This window comes from Melampsora larici-populina, assembly GCF_000204055.1.
Source record: "Melampsora larici-populina 98AG31 unplaced genomic scaffold MELLAscaffold_31, whole genome shotgun sequence".
Classification (NCBI taxonomy): Eukaryota; Fungi; Basidiomycota; class Pucciniomycetes; order Pucciniales; family Melampsoraceae; genus Melampsora; species Melampsora laricis-populina.
In genome coordinates this window covers 432884-454475 of record NW_006768795.1, presented here as the reverse complement: position 1 = coordinate 454475, position 21592 = coordinate 432884, and the positions used below count along the sequence as shown (strand labels likewise).

At 42.3% G+C, this 21592-nt stretch overlaps 3 protein-coding genes across 3 annotated transcripts; 2 read left to right on the top strand and 1 right to left on the bottom strand.

The window, feature by feature from the left end:
- Nucleotides 1–140: 140 nt before the first annotated feature.
- MELLADRAFT_108689 (uncharacterized protein) lies at nucleotides 141–637 on the top strand (the record flags this gene model as incomplete). The annotated part of the gene is made up of 3 exons (XM_007412586.1): nucleotides 141–269; nucleotides 358–444; nucleotides 533–637. 3 exons carry the CDS (start codon nucleotides 141–143, stop codon nucleotides 635–637), a joined length of 321 nt encoding a protein of 106 aa, XP_007412648.1.
- A 15172-nt stretch (nucleotides 638–15809) lies between these two features.
- On the bottom strand, nucleotides 15810–16604 carry MELLADRAFT_108688 (uncharacterized protein; the record flags this gene model as incomplete). The annotated part of the gene is made up of 2 exons (XM_007412478.1): nucleotides 15810–16089; nucleotides 16522–16604. 2 exons carry the CDS (start codon nucleotides 16602–16604, stop codon nucleotides 15810–15812), a joined length of 363 nt encoding a protein of 120 aa, XP_007412540.1.
- A 1999-nt stretch (nucleotides 16605–18603) lies between these two features.
- On the top strand, nucleotides 18604–21015 carry MELLADRAFT_65080 (uncharacterized protein; the record flags this gene model as incomplete). Its single annotated transcript, XM_007412587.1, has 6 exons — nucleotides 18604–18774; nucleotides 18847–19332; nucleotides 19424–19735; nucleotides 19774–19953; nucleotides 20040–20498; nucleotides 20614–21015. The coding sequence occupies 6 exons, from the start codon at nucleotides 18604–18606 to the stop codon at nucleotides 21013–21015; spliced, it is 2010 nt and encodes a 669-aa protein (XP_007412649.1).
- Between the last annotated feature and the right edge of the window lie 577 nt (nucleotides 21016–21592).

Sequence of the window (21592 nt, the reverse complement as noted above, 5' to 3'; positions counted from 1 at the left end):
CAAACTTCCAAATCAATTCACACTGAAGTGACACCACACTTCATCATCCAATCTCATTCATCTTCATCTTCAGAAACCAGGATCATCATTCAACAAACCCGATCACATTCTCAAAATAAATAAACAAACAATAATCAAAGATGGATTCACTTACTAAAACAATAGATGGATATGTAGACCAATTGAAATCCAAACTCGAAGGTAAAATTGATTTTGAAGGACAAAGATTAGCTGAGAAATGGAATCAAATCATTATTCTTTCATTTGCTGTAAGTCATTCAACCGCAATAAGGTTGAAACCGATATGAAAATTAAAGTAAACGTTGATCTTTTGGGGTTATGAATGAATGGATATAGGTGATTGCTTTCGGTTTGGGTTATATAGGTCAATCCATGATGATCACTTTTGGGGTTTATGCAGTAGGAGTGGTGATTGCATTACTTGTAAGACTTTTCTTTTAAAATGGTTTCACATAGCGGTTTTGACTTATGAGGTTTTCTTGGTTTTTGGATCTTTTGGGGTTTCTTAAAGGTTGTTGTTCCTCCTTGGCCTTGTTATAATCGAAACCCTGTGAAATGGTTACCTAAGAATTCGGCTTCAAATGGATCAGCTACTTCTAAACCCATCAAATCTTAAGAAATTCAAGACTCGAGTTCGGTTTAGAAGATTTGATAATGTTAGTCTAATTCAAACTCGATGTCTGTTTTTTTTCTGGTTAGTCTAATACGTCTGTTTTTGTAGAGATTGAAAAAAATAAGGCTTTCATAGGATTTCATCTTTGATGCATGGTTTTGTGACTCTTCTCCTTTTCCACTTGATTGTATTCTTTTTTATTTTTTTTTGAAATTTTGATACTGATTGAATTTAGAATTAGTACACTTTGGGCTTTATGTGCTAATGAGATCAACTTTTTAGAGTTACACACAAGTCCAATTGTATTGTTCAAACCAACACTGTTGTGTTTTTTTGAGTGGATGTATAGAAGCAATAGTGGCTCTCAAAGTAGACCTGGTTAAAAACCAGTTCACCCAGTTGCTTTTTGGTGGTAACTTTGTGTATCAACTTGACATTTGTTGACAGCTCCCAGCCAAAGAGTCAACTGGGTCAACTGGGTTTTCTGTAACTGGGTCAACAGAGCCACTAATGCGCTCTTTGAATGATTTGGATGATTGAGAGATGTGAAGATGTAGGGGATACATACATACAAAGTTGAAATCCGGCCATGTGCCTGCCCAGGCTTGTGGCCAGAAATTTTGAATGCTGGATACAAGTTGCAATCTGGCCAAACTACGGTGGCTGTGGACAGCCAAATTGGACGAAACATTTGGAAGTTGGCTCAAGGAGTTGGCTAAGGAGAATGGGTGAAGTCAGGAGCCAATCCAGCAAGAGGTGCATTTGGCTTCATGTTGGGAAAACAGAGTCGTGCTGCCACTCACAAAAGAAGTCCGTTATGATTTGAACCACAGCTTGGATGGGGGTTTGGAAAATGTTTCCTCATATTGTTGTTTAGTTCACTCCGTTTGTCCCAGAAAAGTTACAAAAAATTGTTTCCTCCTATCAGTTCCTTCATATTCCTCTGAATACAGTCTAGTCAAAGTTACACCTTCTACCTTCTTCTATACAATTCCATACTGTAGTTCATTCACAACACTAGTTTTCAAACCTTCTTTATCAAACAATTTTTTATAGCCCATCCTCCTGCACCCTCAACAACAAAATGTAGAAATAGTAATAATCCGCCCTCATGTGTTGTCTTTCTTCCTATTCTCTCTAGGCTTATTTGTTGTGTGTTTTTTGGGGAAATCACATTCAGGGCCCAGGCCCGTTTTCCGTAGACAACCTGTGCCTTGCTGCACCGTGACAAACCCCTTCTGAAATATGCAAAAATCTTGATGAAACACCCTGAAACACCCCCCTTGAAAGCCATGTTGAGCATATCCCAAGCTCAAGTCCGTTGGCCCAATCATAAGGATCACACGACTTGGGCCTTGGTCTTGCTTGCTCGATATTGTTTCTTTGTTTGTCTTTCTTCTCACAATAATTTGCTTTCATAAGAATTGGAGTTGTTTTGCTCATGACCTACACACGTTGGATTTGAAGAGCTGTGATGTTCCAGAATATGTGATAGTGTCTTCCAAAGACATCACCATTTATCAGTTGTCCAGTAAATACAACATTGTGATTTGAGGCAATGATTTTTGTTGACAAACAATTGATTTGTCTCAACTCAGGACTTCTAATGTAAATTGCTTAAAGATTGATCTTTGTTTATTGGGATGGGATATGATAGTATGTAAATATCTACAATGATCTAAAATTGCCATTCATCTTGGCTATGGGCTGATCAGGATCTGAAGAAAGGATGTGATACATATAGATTGTAGATCTCAGAAGCCGTAATAGTATGCTGAGCATAGTTCTTGGGGACTAGGGTGCAAACACAGGCAGAGTGCTGTCCGGCACAGCGGACTTGAGCTTGGGACATGCTCCATGGGGCTTTCAAAGGGTGTTTCATCAACATTTTTGCATATTTGATGTTTTGTCCGATTTGGCCGTCCATGGCCACCATACCAAACAGATCCCTTGAGAAGACCAACAAGACTGAACACGTCCCGCGCCTAGGATTTGTGATCATTGGGTTTGCGACAGGCCCCGGCCCCGGCCCCGCCCCCGCCACTGCAGAACTTGAATGGTTACATAAACCACTTGGAGGGGACTGTACATGATAATGAGTTGTCTGAAGAAAACAAATTGCAAAACACTACTATTCAATGGGCTCATGATAATATTGAGGAGCCCATTCCTCAGTTAGCTGATTGAGATGTTAACACTGTTGAATTTCTTAGTTCTGTTAATCTCTTGCTTGAGATTAACTTCTAGGAGAACACCACTCAAGATCCTCTTACTTCGCCTATTAGTCAGAGGATCTTAGTTTGGGGGTAGTGGCGGAGCCCTACCTCCCGGCCCTCTTTTGGTTCTGTAGAACCAAGGGCTGAAAGGTAGGTTTCACACCATTGGGTCGGTGGGAGGGTGTTCTATTCTATGTAGGGTGGGTGGGATGGTCTAAATAATGTATAAACTCCAAAGTTCTAATTCTTTGACTAAGAATGATGTTTTGGGAAGCTGAGAGATTGAGGTTTGTTTGTTTAAGTTCTCAACTTATCTCTCTGAGAGCGGTAGATCCTATCTCTCGTAATTCCGCTCTCGGGACTCGGTCCTCATCTCTCTAGCCCCGCTAAGTCCCCATGGGCTTAGTAACCAACTCGTGCCTCGTCGGTTCCCTCAAGGAAAATCTTTGACACACTTACTTCTCAAATGGCACACAGACAAAGCAAAATTGACTAGATTCAAAACAAATAAAACAGAAAAGAGAGGATCAGCAGAAGAGATTGAGCAGTACATGATCAAGAATGACACCTTATGGTGAGATGTGAGTGCTATTCAAAGGAAGGTATGTTCATACTTCATATTTGATTTTTCATGACTCCAAATATCTTCTCAATACATTTACCTTTACTCTCACTTGAGGATTTTATGCTTAGAGTCCTCTTGGTGTGATGCTAACAATATACATATCCACACTGGATCTGAAGCCTGGCAAACCACATGTGAAAAGAAGGCAAGTAAGGGTTGGGGAGATGGTGAACCGGAATGGCTCTGTGTAGAGAAGACAGCTCTTGGTAAGTATTCAATTTCACAATGATGATGAGGTCCTGATTTTGGATAGATGAGTTCGATGTCTTTCATATAGCACCTATCTTGAAGAAGTGCAAGTATTACTTTGAGATGGAGTGTGTTTTTGAGTCAGGACATGGTAATACAAGGCTTGCTTCTGCCCACAGTTTCCTTGGTGAGAGCCAAGATATTGAAGTTGTCACCCAAAGCCAGTGTGTTTCAACGGAACATTCAGTCAACTCTAATCTAGCTCATGAGAATGATAATAACAACAAAGATCCACACCTGGTCCATTGTACAGAGGTACACCACGGGGCGGCCGGCACATGAAGATCAGGTGAAATTGGCCTCTGCCAATAAATCCTAGGCTCTTCACACTATGCCACATCTACCGGCTACACATGAAAGCCAGTGTGACCATCACCCAACATGGCCATGTGATCACAAGGTGATGGCTCACCTGGTCATTAGGTGAGAAGCCTCACCTGGTCATGGTGTGAGTCATCTCACCTGATGGGACACCTGTTCATTGGGTGAGATGAATCACACCATGACCAGGTGTCCCATCACCTGATGACCAGGTGAGCCATCATCTAATGAACAGGTGAGCCATCATCTAATGAACAGGTGAGCCATCTCATCTGTTCAGGTTCACCTTATTCCAGTCATGTTTCATTAGACACAAATTTATTGTTGTGGCTCAGGCATCTCACATCTATAGCATTCTTGCTACATATAGTATATTACAGGAAGACTGGAAAGAATACAAATGAGAAAGGAAATAGTAATTACACTTAGAACAAAGCCTAACAAATAAATTGAGAAAAAAACAAAAAAACAAGAAAATTGAAAAAAAAAAACAGAAAATCATCTTAAACTTGAGGTGAACCAGTGTCTTCATCTACAGACGGATCATGAAGCCCATTTCCAAATCCATTATCATCTTGCTATCTCCATTTTGTTCTTCTTCAGTGAATTCACGGATTGATTATGAGTTTTGGCACTTTGAACATGAGTAGTCACAGGTGAAGCAAGGTATTGAAGTTCAGAACAGTATGAAGCAGTAGCTGTGCTTCATACACTTTGGGGTACATGCAATAAGAGAGAACGTCCTATAAAAGGCGTCAAAAAGTCAATTGGCATTTGCAGGAATTGTGATTCATTATCAAGTCTGAAAAAGACAACGAACCGTTAAGGTGATACTCTTTCCAAATTTCTCCTGAAGATCCTTCCTGGTCTTATCAGAATCATGTGGTGCCATACTGATACCCGGACGACCCTCAATTCTAGGTTTATCACGAATGATTTGACTACATAGCAGCTCTGGGAATCCACCCATAGGTTGACCGAGATAGCGTTGGAAAATTCAACCACTGAGTTAGGGAAGTCAAGTTTATTGGCTCGGGCTTCGACATCAGCCTTAGAGAGCTTGTTGGACACCAAGAACTGAGCAAAGTCTCCCACAACTTTTGATTAAGGGGTTACCTCTACAATATCACCACATAGTTGATTGGCTTCAATCTATGAGCAACCGGAAGTGAGATAGCCAAGTCAGCAAAGCAATTGCGTGATTGAGCAGGAAACCACGTACATAAGCTTTCTTCACCGCAGCCCATTGTGTACCAAGACCAAGTTGTTGGCTTTGAAACATGAGGTTAGTGTATTGCCCACCTGATCGACAAGGAACTTGGCAGTCACTGCGTTACGGTAATTCACAGCTGATGCTAACTTCTTTGCATCCTCCAAGATCTTTGAGCGCACTTTGTCGGTCAAGTCCAAAGCAGGAGCAAGCTCGACAACCTTTTGGTGACGAGGTTGAACCGAGCAATCACGTTTGAAAAGATGGATCACATTTCCAGCGCTATCCCCTAAGAGTTGTACTTTGATATGACGAGATTTGTCTAGGAAACGCTCAATAAAGACTTAAATCAGATGATGGAATGTATTGGGATAAATCTTGGGTTTCCCTCTCTCTGGTGCGGATTTCTCGAGACAACTTCTTGGATGGCTTCCTTTGACAATATTCATGATACAACTCTTGATTGAAGTAAGGTCGGGAGAGTATTTGTCGCGGTGTCAATATTTGAGATTTGCTCAGTTTTCTTCCTCTCGAACTGAACGGGTCGATCCTTTGCAAGAGTTTAAGGTTTTGTTCATGATTATAATATACTGCGATTGTTTGTAGTTGACTGCGAGCGAAATCTGGTTGTTCCCTTTCAAGACGACATTTTGCTACACAGTGTGTCCATGTAGTCTTTCGGGAGATCTCAGCTTGAGGAGCTGGTCGTAATCGTAAAGTTGAAGTGGATGACATAGTGATAATTGGAGAAAGTTTAGGAAAGAACAAAACTATGAAAAAAAAAGATGCAGAGGATCGGGATCGTTGAATTCCAATGGTTCCAGAACAATAGAAAGACAAGTGAAATAAAAACTTACGGAGCAAGATAAAATCCACGTAAATTACTAAATGAGCAGATAAACTTGGAAGATTGACCGATCTGTAAAATTGGTACCGTATCGCTAACACTACACAAAATATAATATTTTCTGGGCAGAAAATTAAATTATTGATACACAAAAATATTGAGAGGCCAGGAGAAGGGCAAAAAATAAATAAAAATTTGCTTCTTGTTCCCTGCGGTGAGAGCTTCACTCTCCATATTTTTCCATATTTGTACAGTCCGTATTGATAAGTGTACTAACAATAAACCTTCATAATCATCCAATTACAACCTGTAACAAGCACTGAAATTTGGCTCATTAGTGCTTAGAGAAACTTTTGATTTCTGAAAACACCTATAACTTTGTCAAATCTGCCTCAAAACACTCGATTTTAAGTGCATTAGAAAGCTGAACTCTTCCTCTCGAACTTTCATAAGATCAAGAACTATTTAGGTAGTATGAAAAGCATTCTATGGATCGGTATGTACAAATGTATAAAAAAGATGATATCTTTTTTAGCAGACCAGCATGCTGTGTGGTCCTATTATGAACTATTTGGAGGACAATTCCAGCTTACCAATGCACCCAAAATCGAGCATTTTAGACCGGAATTGAAAAAGTTATGAGTATTTTCAGAAATCAAAAGTTTCTCTAAACACTGATGAGCCAGATTTCAGTGCTTGTTACAGGTTGTAATTGGATGATTGTGAAGGGTTATTGTTAGTACACTTATCAATATGGACTGTAAAAATACGGAAAAATATGCAGAGTGAAGTTCTCAACGCAGGGAACAAGATGCATATTTTTATTCATTTTTTGCTCTCCTCCTGGCCTCTCAATATTTTTGTGTATCAATAATTTAATTTTCTGCCCAGAAAATATTATCTTTCTGGTAGTGTAAGTGAGTTTGATTCTCTCCTGCTCAAAGATGAACTCCTGCTAATAAGTGTTCATAATGCGAAAATTCAAACGTACTTGAGAGTTCATATTCAGATTCAATGAGGATGATCTCGGAAGATCTGATTCAAGCTAAAGGAGAGAACCAAATTAGTTAATCAATCAAAATGAACATCACAAAAGGAAGACAAACCAATGAATGATGTTGATAAACTTCAAGCTGTTGTTGTTGCTGCTGATGTGACTGATAAGGTGGTACAAGTAATGGTAATGTTAATGATTGTTGATGATGACATTGTTGTTGTTAAATTGATTTATTCTTTTTATGTTGAGTTGTATGAGTATGAATCCTAGCATGATGAGTTAGTTCATCAGATCTAGAGAATCTCTTATCGCAACCTAAATGAGTACAATGATGTGGTTTTTCTCCAGTACGAGTTCGAATATGACGAGTTTGATGTTCTAATCTATAGAATGCTCGATCACATATTGGACATTTATAGGGTCTATAGTTTCAAAGAATCAAATCAGATCAGTAAGAATATACAAAATAAGTGATATTGTTGACTTACCATGGTATTTTAGATTTATCAATATTACAAATATCATCTGAAGTTTGATTAATGATTGATTCTTGATTCGATAAATTTGATGAAGATGAGTTTAGACTTGCTGGTTTGAGCTGAGACAAGTCAAAGGTAGTCTGAGTAGAGTGATGAGACGTATAATGTACTGATCGAAAGAAACAAAGAACTCGATAAGGTGATATCCAACTAGAGATGAATAGACCTAGAGATGATTACCATTAAAAATAATCGATAGTGAATTAAAAGTCAGTGAGATCAAATTAGAAGATCCGGGTTGAGAATCAAGTATGAAGGTTTGATAAGAAAAGAGAAAAGTAGACAGACCAGTGATAGGATCAGAGTAGTAAAAGAGTGTGATAGAGCGAGTGTAAGATGAGTGTGAAAATATCCAAAACGACGACTGAGTGTGTATTTCAAAAACCGATTGTAGCCCAGTTCAAGCAAGCCAATGAGGTTACACACCAGTTGTAATTCTCAAATGGCCACAAGGTGATTAGAGCACTGCAACCAGTCAGCAATAATCAACCTTGCTGCTGTAATGAACGGTTTTTAATTGAGAGTGAGGGTGTTCGATATGTTGATGAGATCGCGGCGAGTGAGATGTGTTGATGACTGGGTTTTTGGATGAAAGACTTGCCAAGTTGAAAGTCACTGGATTAGTCGAAGGGCATCAAGACCCCGCGAGTTTTGAGATACCCGAGCCGTGGCGTCAGCGCGACCCCGCATCTGCCGTGTCAGCTTTCAAAGTCTTGAATCATTTTTTTTGAATCTTTTCACTGATCTTTCGTTGTCCTTACTTAAAGGACCCAGGTATATTTCACCTGTCAATTGCACGATAGCCAGGTGCTGAGCACCCGGCGTGAGCTCAGCAGCCGATGCCAGCCTCACAGAGTACCTGGATGGCAGGTCGGTATTTCCAGACCTGATCTGCCTACCAATTGGCTGGTAAACCACACTACGCCGATGTGGTCACTTTTTTCACGTTACAGCTAGGTGACGGCTTGGGTGAGGGCCAGGTGGCCTCCCTCACGTGCCTGTCACGTAAAAACGTCTTATAATTTCACAGCCCCACCACACAATGCCACTATGCCTCGTTTCAGGTGGGGCCAGTTCAAAGTCACCCCGTGGTGTAAGCTAGTGAAATTAATCTTCTGTGAAAAAACTTCAAGAACAATGAGTTTGCTTGTTGAAAGCTTGGCTGTTGGATGGATTAGTAGACCGTTAACTATCAACACCAGAGATTGGATCAAACAACACTTGCAGGATATAAAGTAGAATCCGGGCACATGCCCAGCCTTGTGCCCAAAATTCTTTTAGCCGTAAATTTTGATTTTCTGGGCAAAAGTCCGGGCCCCAGATTCAAATTTACTGCTAAAAAATTCTGGGCACAAGGCCAGGCACGTGCTTGGATCCTACTTTGTATCCCATAACTTTTGCTTCTCTATCTGCGTAGGGATTGATTTCCTTGAGGCAAGGTAAGAACTCTTTCAATCTTGATCAGTATCTCATATATATTCCCTCTCAATACATGCATCTCAAATAGAAATGGTGGCCACTGTACCATCAAGGAGCCTAAAGGTCATTGCTGTGGTCCTGATTGCCAAGCCATAGCCAAATTCAACTGGCAAATTTGTGATGGAATACATGTTCCCTTTGTGAACCTTGAACCTGTTTGAGAATTCTGCCCATTTTTACCATTCTGGATGGGCAAAAAACAGATTGAAGGCCACAACCCACTTGCCAAATGGCATCTTCCATTCAAGGAGAACGGTCAGACCACACTGCCAGCATTTTTGGCTCGGAAACCAAAATCCGAGGAGTCCTCGGATTATGTGTCCGAGATTTCAACCGAGTTATTTCAACCAAGATAACACCGAGTTAATTGAACCGAGTCAATTGCACCAAGTTAGGCCAATACCCGAATCGCTCCGCTCTAGATAGCTGTTTCGGAGCGATTTCGGAGCGGATTTGGAACCCGCTATGACCTCCGCAGTCCATAGCGGAAACTGCGCACCGAACTCGAGCCCCAGACTTTTCCATAGCAAAAGGACCGCTACGCAATGCCCCGGGACATCGGGTTCTCCGATATATAGCGGACATCATGATCCAAGGGGTGGGTAGAGGGTTGTCACCCCACCCCTTCACTAGATCGACGCCTCACGCCACCCACCTTCACCTCTTTTGATCTTAGATGACCACTTCACCTGTCTTAATTGGTCCTAGTCCATCACCACCTCCACGGCCAATGGAACACGACCCCTGGAATACATTTCGAGGGCCAAAATGTGGTCCAATCGACTACCAAGTTGTATTAGTAGTGATCTTTTGGTCAGTGAGATTCTATCCCTCATCTTTGATTGATTCAATCAAAGATACTTACTTGTTCTTTTCTCGTTACCCACTCAAACAGTTATTACTTCCATCATAATTGTAACCTTTTGCTCATATCGTATATATCGATGGCTATCTCAAAAACCCCTTCTACCCAATCCATCTCCAATACTCCTAGTCTTCAGGTTCCTAGTTTACCAAGTTCTAGATCGAGAACTCTTAGGCCACCAAGCCCTGCACGATCACAGCCAGGATTTGTGGCGACCCCATCAGATTCACGGACCACTCTGATAGTTCCTTCTTCGGATGGTGACCAATCTCATCCTCTTGCTGATCGGCCAGCATCACCTCGACCGCCAACCAAGAAGAAGGTCAGCAAAGCTCCGGTTCCAGCTGCACCCAAACCGAATGCAAAAGGCAAAGTAAGATGAGTCAAGATGACTCTATCAACCACTCGAAACTGATATCAATTTTTCTAGGCTCGTTCTTCAACCAGTAAGCGAGCAAGATCACCATCAGGCAATTCCAAGGGTGGCTCACCTTCAGTCCGACCAAGCAAGAAGGCCAATACGGATGTAAGTTTAATCTTAATATCTACCACTTACAGTCGATTTGACCTAACTTGTTCTATGATCTGTAGGCCTATGAGGTGCCCGAAGAGGTTAACTTAGATCAAGATTCGGATATCGAGTTTGTTGGAACGAAAGAACCTGGCTACATGGAAGTTCGAAGCGATCACGTTCAAGAACTCCTCAAGTTTTTCGAGCCTCCAGTGGTAAGAGTTTCACACTTACTCGCTCAATTGTTGACTTCCATCTACCCCGTTATCTCTTTTCTTTACATCTTTCTCGATTTTTGTTTAGCACAGCTGATGTTGTCTTGCATTTGATTCATTCAATATAAAGGGTCGCAGTTTCAAGTGTAGGTTCTGCAAGGTCACGTTCTTGAAACATCCCACATCGTACTGGAACCTCTGGGGCCACCGCGACGGGAACGAGTCCCGGCCTGTGTGTAAGATGCGCCATAAGGCGATCAAATCCGGTCTCATACTTCCTCCGACATATGACGAACAGATGGCGGCAGAAAAGAAGAAGAACTCCACTTTGGACTCCTTTGTCAATGGACCGGTTTTTTCAGTCGACCTGCTGAACATGATCCTCGTGATCTGGATCGTTCGACATGCGCTCCCATGGATTCGCTTTCAAGACCCGGCCCTGCGTGCTGCGTTCTACTGTGTCAATCGACTGCTTGGGCGACTAAACAGTCAGTCCATCTGTTTGCAGTTTTACACCACAAGGCGCTCAACGACTTGAAGGTAAGTAAATACATATTATCTCTACATGTAGTACTTAAACTGATCTAATATTGGAATCTCAACAGGAAAACAAAGGTAAATTCTGTCTCGTCCACGATGTTTGGACCACCAAAGGCAATCGCTATGCCTTTGTTGGAGCAACCGCGAACTACATCGACAACGATTGGCAATATCGTTTGACCCATCTTACACTCAAGATGGTGGGATGGCGACATTTCGGGGCTCTGCTAGCCAGGCCCGTTGGGCGTTTCTTGATACGTCATGATCTTCATAAAAAGATGAGTCCTCTTACTCATATCTCTTTCACTTATTGGTTTCTCTTTTCTTTCAAACCATTGTTACCTCATGCTGACCTATGTTTGTATTGTATTTACATCTTAGCGCAGACTACAGATAGCGGTGGAAACAACTCCACCATGGCAGCTGAGCTCCAAAGAATGTTTAACAAAGCTGAAGATCTGGTTCACTAGTGTAGCCAAACTCATCATGTGCGATGTTATGCACATAAACTCAACCTGGTTGTTGGGCACGGTCTCAAGGCCCTCGGCCAGAAGGTAAGCAATGGGAAACCTTCTATACCCCATGGTGTGGCTCTTCCGATCCCTGGTCTAGAAGTCAACGATGGCGAAGACGACATCGAGTTCCATGCTTCTGACACCGAATCCGAGGGCGATGAAGGATTGCCTGAGTACACTGACGGTGTTGATGACGAAGACGATATAATTGATGACTCATCTTTATCACCTTGTGATAAAGATGATCTCGTCGCAGCCGCACTTCACAAGGTCAGTATCCCTCTCTGGAATCAATCTCATAGTTGATCGATGCTTATCATGTTTATTATGTAGGTTGACGCTGTCTCTGGACAGATTGCCAGTAGTGCCGCCCGAAGAAACGACTTTAAAACACGTGCCACTTGAATGGGATACAATGGCCGAATGTTGAAAAGGCCATGCAAAACGCGATGGAACAGTCACTATGAGAGTCGAAAGATAGCATGTGAGGCACAGGAGGTCAGTCTCTTTTTATTTCAAAGTTGAATTTAATTTTTCATTTCGAATCACTCAAAATCCATCTTTTTCCTTGCAGGTAATCAATTCGATGATTGCTGCCGATAGAAAGGCGTGTTTTTTTAAAGGTGTCACAATCTCAGCTTCAGAGTGGCATGCTGTCGAAATGGTAAACAAGGTTTTGAAGGTAAGTTTTCCTTCAAAAGTTTGGTTATAATGTTTTGTTCATTGACTGACTGATCTGACCGCTTTGGATGGGCAGACTTTTGTTGATGCTACAGCTCGAGTAGAAGGGGATGGGCCTACTGGCTGCATCCTCTTGGCTGAATATAAGCGCGTAATCAAAGAACTCCTCGATATTCAAAACAAAGCTTTCATTTTCCCTTCTCTTGACAAGGCCATCGATGTCATGTCAAGTGGCTGACCGAATATCAAGACAAGGCGGCCAACTGTGACGCGATAGCCCTGGCAACCATCGTCAACCCTCGCTTTCGAGTCAAGTTCTTCAAACTTCATTATCCAGATCACGAAGAGTCATCGCAGCTGCTTATTGAGGATGCCTTCAAATCTGCCATTGATGAGATCAACATTCACCGTCACGAGCCAACCCCACCACCAGAAGATACTAACAAGCCTACAGTCTCAGAGTCCGATGACTTTGATGTGTTTAGAACATCTGACACCGGTCCCAGTAAGAATCCGACTTCAGAGCTGGAAGATTACTTATCTGGTAAATTCCCTATCGGTAAAGGTGAAACTCCTCTGCAATGGTGGAAGGTATGTCCCATCCTTATCTTATTTCTCACCCTTTCTGAGGATACTAACCTACTTACCTACTTTATGACCAATAGGAACACGAAACCCACTTCCCTATCCTCTCGTCAATTGCTCGCAATTACTTAGCGATTTCCGCCACATCATGTGCATGCGAGCGGACTTTTTCAGCCGCTGCCGATGTGTGTACACCTTCAAGAGGCAGTATGCTCCCAAAAACTATGGAGCGACTTGTTGGATCTCAAGCGTGGTTGAAGGAGGGAATTGTCCCTGATGGGGTGTTTGAAGAAGCTGCCAAAGCGCTTCAATCTTATATGCAAGCATTGGTAAAGAAGCAATCATCGGGAAAGATGACCCGATAGGTCCATCAATTTACTTTCATCGAAAGAATTTCTTTTTATACAATTTCATTTCTTACACGTGTTCCTTCCTTAAAGTGACTCAAGTCTCACCTTGACTCTGAGTTTTCTTATTATACATGTTTCTCTTGCTTCTGATGTCTCTATGAAAACACGTCCTACTCTCCTACGTATCTAGCCCTATGGTCACGTACAAATATATTTGAAATACAAAATTTTTGTTTGGTCTTCCTACATCACCGCTAAGTGCGCTATGTAGCGGGAATTGATCAATTCCTCCGCTCCAATACCTGGCAAGGATTTTTTCCATTTTCATAGCGATCTCGGAGCGGAGCGATTCATAGCGCCCACTCCGAAACGATATGAAAATGGACCAAATTTCATATTGTTTTGGAGCGATTCGGGTATTGGTTAGGCGTCCGATCTTCAACCGACGCTATCCCAAACCGGAATTTCATCCAACTAAATTCATCTGACCATCCACTGACCAAATCACCGACGGAATTGCTTCATCCGAACCAACACCACCGAGTGATCAAGTGACCAACTATTTCAACTTCCGAGGTATCAAGGTAAGGCATCTCAAGATCAGGTCAAATCCCATTTCAGTTACCTCGGAAGTAATAGTTTTACTCGACTCAATCCCCTTTTTCACCGAGGTTTTACACATCCAATGCGACCCAATCCATCTCTCCACCGACCCAATTCACCTCTCCACCGAGCCAATTCACCTTTCCACCGAGCCAACTGTAAACCTCACCGAGCCAACTGTACACCTCATCGAGCCAAGATTCCTCAAAACAAAATAGATACAAAACTTTCCTAGACTACATCAACCTACATCCTCATTAAATACATTCTCATTAAAGTAAGTTGGAGGACATTATTAGTCTAACTAACTGGTGATACCTTGAAACTAACACTTATATTTGATTAAACAATTGATTATATACTATCAAGAACAGAATTACTTGACTTAGACACTTCTAAATCTGTTACTTCTGATCCTAAAAATTTGAATGATAAAGGAAAGAAGAAAAGAACTAAATCTGTTCTGAAGAATCCATGTCATCTGACAACTCGAGCTCTGATTCCAACTCAAACAACAACAATGATGTCGAATCTAAATCTGATACTGATCCTGATAAGTATCTTCTTGAAGATATTTTCACTCAAGAGGCCTCTAATAAGACTAATGGTAAGTCTTTTGAACCTTTCTACTTTACCTTTAATCAATCAAATAGCTCATTAACACCCAAAATGTCTCTCTTTCTACTTAAACCGTATAGAAATTGATGAAAATAAGGAAGAATATGGCGTTCAAGTTCCTAATTGGACACCTACCAACAATTTAAACGACTCAGGGACCAACAGCTTACCTTACCGTAAGTTATCTATTGATAAAAGGTCTTTAAATGATCATTCAATTAACAAAACCACCCTCTATCTCCCTAAAAAACGCCTACCACATCAATTTGTATTGATTAAATGTAATCTTCACGATCAATTTGATCACCTCATCCGAAAACTGCCTTCTGTACTTCAAATTAATCTCCTCGATATGAACTTGCATCGATCAATCAATTCTATTAACACAATTCTAACAATTTAAATCAATTCAACCTCTAATACATTCTATTTTTGTACTCAGTCTAACTTATATTCAATTCAATTCAATTTAAACACCTATTTTAATCTCATACTAACTTGATTCAACTTCTCTATCTACTCATTGAATCAACTTCTATCTGATCAAATTGACCGTATCACTCATATAAATTCAATCAAATTAGGAAAGTTTTGTATCTATTTTGTTTTGAGGAATCTTGGCTCGATGAGGTGTACAGTTGGCTCGGTGAGGTGTACAGTTGGCTCGGTGAAAAGGTGAATTGGCTCGGTGGAGAGGTGAATTGGGTCGGTGGAGAGATGGATTGGGTCGCATTGGATGTGTAAAACCTCGGTGAAAAAGGGGATTGAGTCAAGTAAAACTATTACTTCCGAGGTAACTGAAATGGGATTTGACCTGATCTTGAGATGCCTTACCTTGATACCTTGGAAGTCGAAATAGTTGGTCACTTGATCACTCGGTGGTGTTGGTTCGGATGAAGCAATTCCGTCGGTGATTTGGTCAGTGGATGGTCGGATGAATTTAGTCGGATGAAATTTTGGTTTGGGATAGCGTCGGTTGAAGATCGGACGCCTAACTCGGTGCAATTGACTTGGTTTGATTAACTCGGTGTTATCTCGGTTGAAATAACTCGGTTGAAATCTCGGACACATGATCCGAGGACTCCTCGGATTTTGGTGTCCGAGCCAAAAATGCTGGCAGTGCCAATGTATGTATCTTCAAGCTTTTCTTTTGCCATTTGCAAATGATTCTTGGAACAGGTCTTGGCACAACCCTTGTGTATTAAACACTTATGGCAGAATGTATGCGTCTAGGAAAACCATTTTTGCAGTGAAGAACTTTGACAAGGTAACCAGACCACAGGCTATCTTGTCATTACTAAACCTGATGATGGCAGCCGAAGTAGGTTTGTCTTCAACAGAAATTTGTTTGACAAAGGCAAGATCAACATTCCCAATAGCCTGACTAACCATTGGTTTACAATCTGTGTCAGTAGAAGAGACATCCTTGCTTGTCAACAAACCTGGGATATTTGGGATGGAACCATTGACCATCACACTAGCACTCTGACTGGTAAAGAGGTAGGCATTGACAAGGATTGAGAGACATGCTGTGAAGGTGTTACACGACTCCCATTGCAGATCTTAACTGCATGAAAACTGATGGTGTCAGGGACAAGAGGGGCAAGATTGAAACCTTGTAGCACACAGCTGAGTGGAAAAAGGTGTTACTTGGAATTGTCAAAGCAGAAACAATTACAACATGACAACATTTAAGTCAAAATTCAAAAGCTAGTCTTATTGGACAACTCTCAAGTGAGGCACACCCCACAGGTGGTATCACAAGAAACTGCAGCATTGTTAAAGCGGAATCTCCTGTATTGACCAAAGGGTCACACAGCTTACATGGTGCATCACCATATGTTTTCTCATTTATCACTTCCTTTGCAAGTCAAGAGGCTAATCCAATGCTTGTGATTTAGCACCTGCGGTTGGTGCTGACATGGGACTGGCTAGGGCAGGGTTGATGGAGGGTGGACCACCACCTCTAGTAGCAGCATCTTTAGGAGAATGGTTCAACTTCATTTGGAGTCTGGCTAGATGAATTGTTTGGAGCTACAACAATGGTAGCGCTTGTAGTGCCATTGGCAGGAGCTTTGGTGTCCTTCACTGAAGTAGTGTCAGGGTGGCTACTACTTAAAGAGTCAAGTGGTCTAGTCATTACTTGATTCTGAGTCCTGACAAGGGATTCCACTGGTTACGTGGTATATCTGTTGTATCTTATCCTAAAGTGAGGATAATGATCGTAATGAATGTGGTTAAAACCACAAGCCCTTCATGGTGATTCAAAGAAACACAATTCCGAGGCCCACTGTAAGTTAACAGATGTAAGGTGGTCAACCTTTAGGCCTGGTTATAATCTCTGAGATACAAGATCTAGAGTAGCCTGCGTCCAAAGACTAACAGGGATCTTGCCAACTTTGCGTTGCAAGAACTGGGTAGTGACCAAATAGATTTACGTAGTTTTTAGGTACGTAAAAGGGGTTCTTAATTTAAATCATGGGACATATTATAATCAAAGCTATCAGCCGGAAAGTAGATGAATACGATGGGACTAATAAAGGTACTTGGAGTGTAATAGTTGATGGTTATAGTTCAAGAGACTAAGAGGGACAAAGCAACGATTCATCTTTAAGCAATTAAGGGTAAAGTGGAACTACGATTGAGATACATGAGTAACTAATCTAGCTGGACTTCAGAACAGAGGATGGTCTGAAATAATTGGTTAAAGTATGATAAGGTGAGGCTCTCCATCTCTTGGAGAGACTTCCCTTTATTTATATTCTTTTTGTTCAGATTTAAGGGATATATCGGAGATACCTTTTTCTTGGCGTAGTCTTCTTATCAAATACGTTTTAATTGATACATCTTCGAGCCCAGGCTATTCTATATGTGATCAGTTCAATCTTGCTTCCAAGACTTGTTTCATTAGTCTTTTGGATGTCAATCAAGATTTTTGATTGAACTATTATCAAATACAATTGATTGTTTCCAATTGATTTGTTCTCAAGCGTGATAGAACAGGCTAGAACATGATCATATATAAGTTTGGCAGTAATTTATTACATTTCAATCACATAATCTGTATGGTGCAGTGGTGGACTATATTTAATAGACTAATGATACCTCTGGTATTCAACCTGTCCTCATTCAGAAGAGCTTGTTAGAATTTTAGTGTTATGGAAACTTATTTGGATTTCTTCTTTACCAATGTAGCTATCCACTTTCTGTTTTGAGACGTCTTTCAGATGACCGCTGAGATTACATTTACGGGATACAAAGTTAAAACTCAGAGTTTTTTCCCAGTTTCCCAGTTTTCAAAATACAGCCAAAAATGCAAACTGGGAAACTGGGAGAACGTGGGAAAGTTCCAAACACAGCCAAAAACGGGAACACTTGAGGATCCGGGGTTTTTTCCTGATAATTTCTGATAATCTGATAATGATAAAATTCTGAGAATACAGCGTACAGGCCCCTCGCTCAAAGCATATTCACTACTAAACATAAGCATATCCCGTAGGTATGTGAAAAGTCGGAAACCTTAGCGTTAGGTCATCACGTGTGCATGTCACTGACCTGTCCCACCTTACCTGATCTCAACAATTCCATTCATACCTCTAGTGTTTCATCACGAAAATTTTTTTTACCATTACCACGCGATCCCAAAAAACCCTGCCTACATCACAGACGAACCCACACCACGACGGCTATGGATATAAGTATAAGCACTGGCCCATGCCTGCTCACTAACCACCAATGTTTGCATCGTTTCCACAGACACTCAACATTTGAAATCTTTGCACGATCTGCCTCCTTCACTCGTCCAACCCGTATTCCCTTCCAAATATCAGGTCAGTGCACCCCCACCATAATCTTCCCATTTCCGTGAATTTACTTTTGTTGACCCTCCGCATATCATTCACATGTTAGGTCGACTCAAAATCTCTTCCAACCAGCTTTCACTGGCTTTACGCTACGTTCAGCGCTCACAAACCACCAAAATACCTTCCGACATCGCAACAACATGGTTGTTGCGACCCTGATCCACCCCGATTACATCTTCGTAACACCTGGCCACCTTCCTGAGCCTCCGCCCCCAGGAGCCAAGCCTGGGCGGCCCGTCGGTATCCTGTGCCTGATTTGTCATGCAGGACTAAAGTACTGGACTCCTAAACCGGACGCGTGGTTGATTGGTGTAAGTCCACGATTGTTCTTCTTTTCGAACTGCAGCACGCCTGACGGATATACTGTGTTTTGGTCATTACAGTGCCCAAATGACCAAAAGCATAACACCCGAACATGGCGCTGTGACCAATTCAACCACGAAAGGACCCTCATCAACCTTGGGGTTCCAAGGCCAATTGTATCGACATTCCAAGATTGGGGTCCTCGCATCTCACCTGCCGGCCACATTCTTGACATGTATCCCAAACCCCCAAGGCCGGTACCAAATGACCTCCCCTTGCTTAGCCACTTCCTCCAACCCCAACCGACTGGTCATCCCTTTCAAGGACGCGCCATTCAAGGCAACATTGCACCTAATTCAACAACATGGTCCCAACCTCTCTATCCTCTAACTCCATCGTCGTCGTTGACACCGGGTCCAGTTCTTACCGGGCCATCTGGCGCCTCGATTTCCGGACCGCACCTCAGTACGCCACCTGTCCCATGCGAGAGACAATCGCAGGGCCCCGTGCCTAAGGGCCACCGCAAGCACGCCAACAAGAAGTGCCGTTTTCAATATTGCCAGGCGGTAAGTGCTTCTGCAATTTTCTCTCTTTGGCACTTCACACCATCACAATGTCCCACATCCAACCGGCCAGCTAACAGTTGATACCTTGAAGTGCTGCAATACGTACGGACCCGGCGTGTGCCGTACACATCCTAAGGCCCTTTCGAACACCGACGCCTCAGTCCATCCATACGCGCGACCACAATCATCAACTACCCCCACCCCCAAAAGCATCTCTACACCCCAAAGACGCGTCACCGAGCCTCGTTGTCACCAATGGGCACAGAGTGCCAACTCCTTAGGTCAACGCCTCCATGTGGACAGTGTCGTAACTCTCCATAAGAACCGTCTCGAACAGTACCAACCTGAAATACAGAAAAAATACGATGAAACGAAGATGGTAACTGTATATCTATGGTTAAATGTAAGGCATATCTACCAACATCTATCACCCTTTCGAAGTCATTGACGATTGCGTTCCACCTGCAGGAAATCGAACCGGTGGTAATCACCGCCTATTTCAAAGACTGGCCTCAAGCCCGCCTTGAGGAATGTGATCTTATGATACAGGCGGTGCTTGGAGAGGTTGGCGACCTTTGGAACCGAGCAATAAGCATGTGGGACGAAGGCATTGACGCTTGGGTGAGTTAGTTCTCCAAACTGTTCTTGGTCAAGCTCTTCCTGTCCAGCGAGCCAATGTGTCTGCATTGATCATCCACAATTGACAGCGCGAGATTCCGGTCGGTTACCCTCACATTTACTCTTCGTCCAAACGGTCCATTGTGCTTCGCGTGGCCAAAGTTAATCCTCTCACTCCTGGCTTACCGCAGAGGGCCCGTTTGTTACCACCCCCCATCCCAGGACACGCAGGCGAAGGGACATCGTCATTAGCGAGCGGTTTTTCCAAAACGTCAGGATACGTTCCTTCGACCCCTGACCAAGCGCTCCACAGCTCTCCACCCCTTCCCTTTCGGAAACTAGTAGACAAACTTTCCAGCGCGCCCAGCCCAATCACATCAACAGCCCACCTGAGCCCATCAGCGGTAGTCGACCTGACTCAACTGCCTGACTCACCTGGTTTTGCTGAGACACTTTCCTCACCATTAAGGGTCAAGCATGAACCCGATTCCGAGGACCAACCGGAAGCACCGCAAGCCCAAGCTTCCACACCCTTGGTGTCATCTTTGGTGAGCGCCTCCTCCTCTGACATAGTTCAGAACTACTATAACTTCGAGACAAATTGAATTATTTAATTATTCAAATTTTGTGCTTGTCTTGCCGTCCGATCGTCAATAAAAATAGGAATCTGCCCCGACTGTACCATCACCTTCAAATCCAGTTCCAGTCACGGCTACCCCTAGCGCTAGCCCTCTCAAACCGAGATGGCCCTCTAAATCGCTGCTAGTTTCGAGCATGCTCGCCTGGCACAAGGAAGGTAAAAACAGCGACATTGTGTTGAGTTGGCATAAGCACTTTGGAAATGAATGGAAGGAAGTCTTGCCGACCATGTACCGGTATCGCGGTTGGATCAATCGCGTAGGTTACGAGCGTTTTGCCGCTGAATACCAATTCCAGCCCAATGCCGTTGTGGGGGAGGCACGTCTCTGGTTCAAGGAAGAGTTCAACTACGTCGCGCGGGTTGGCAGTGAAACGGTTGCGACGCCGGCAGACCAGGTGGCATGTTTGTCAATGCCACAGAGTTGAAATTTAACACAGCGTTTGTTTAATGTTAGATTGACGTGCCCAAAGCGCGTGGCCTGCATGTTCACTTTCAGTGCTTTTGAAATGCAAATAAGATCACAATTATATAACAATTTAGCATTTGATAGTTATAAACACATATGAATTGATCCATTATATTACTTTATATTGTCGAATATTCAAAAAATAAATTTTTGAATTATCTTGTCAACTTTCTTGTCAATTGCCTTTGACAAGAACAAGAAGGAGCTTCTTGACATGACATCAAGCTTGAGAAATGTCATGTCCAATGCCTTTACATCAATAAGGCATTGTCATCAAGAAATAACTTGTTGTCTTCAAGCAAGCTTGAAGATATGATAATGACAAATTGATTGATGCACCACTTCTACTTCAAGAACTCATAAATACTTCCTTTATGAGTTGTTAAGCTTGCATTATCAAAGTAAGTAATTATTCAATTGAATTTGACAAGACAGTCCATCCAAGCTTCAGCTGTAGAAAGAAATCTAATGAAATATGCACCAGACATAACCTCATGCCAAAGGCAATCCATGAGCGCCCAGCTTCTATCAGTGTG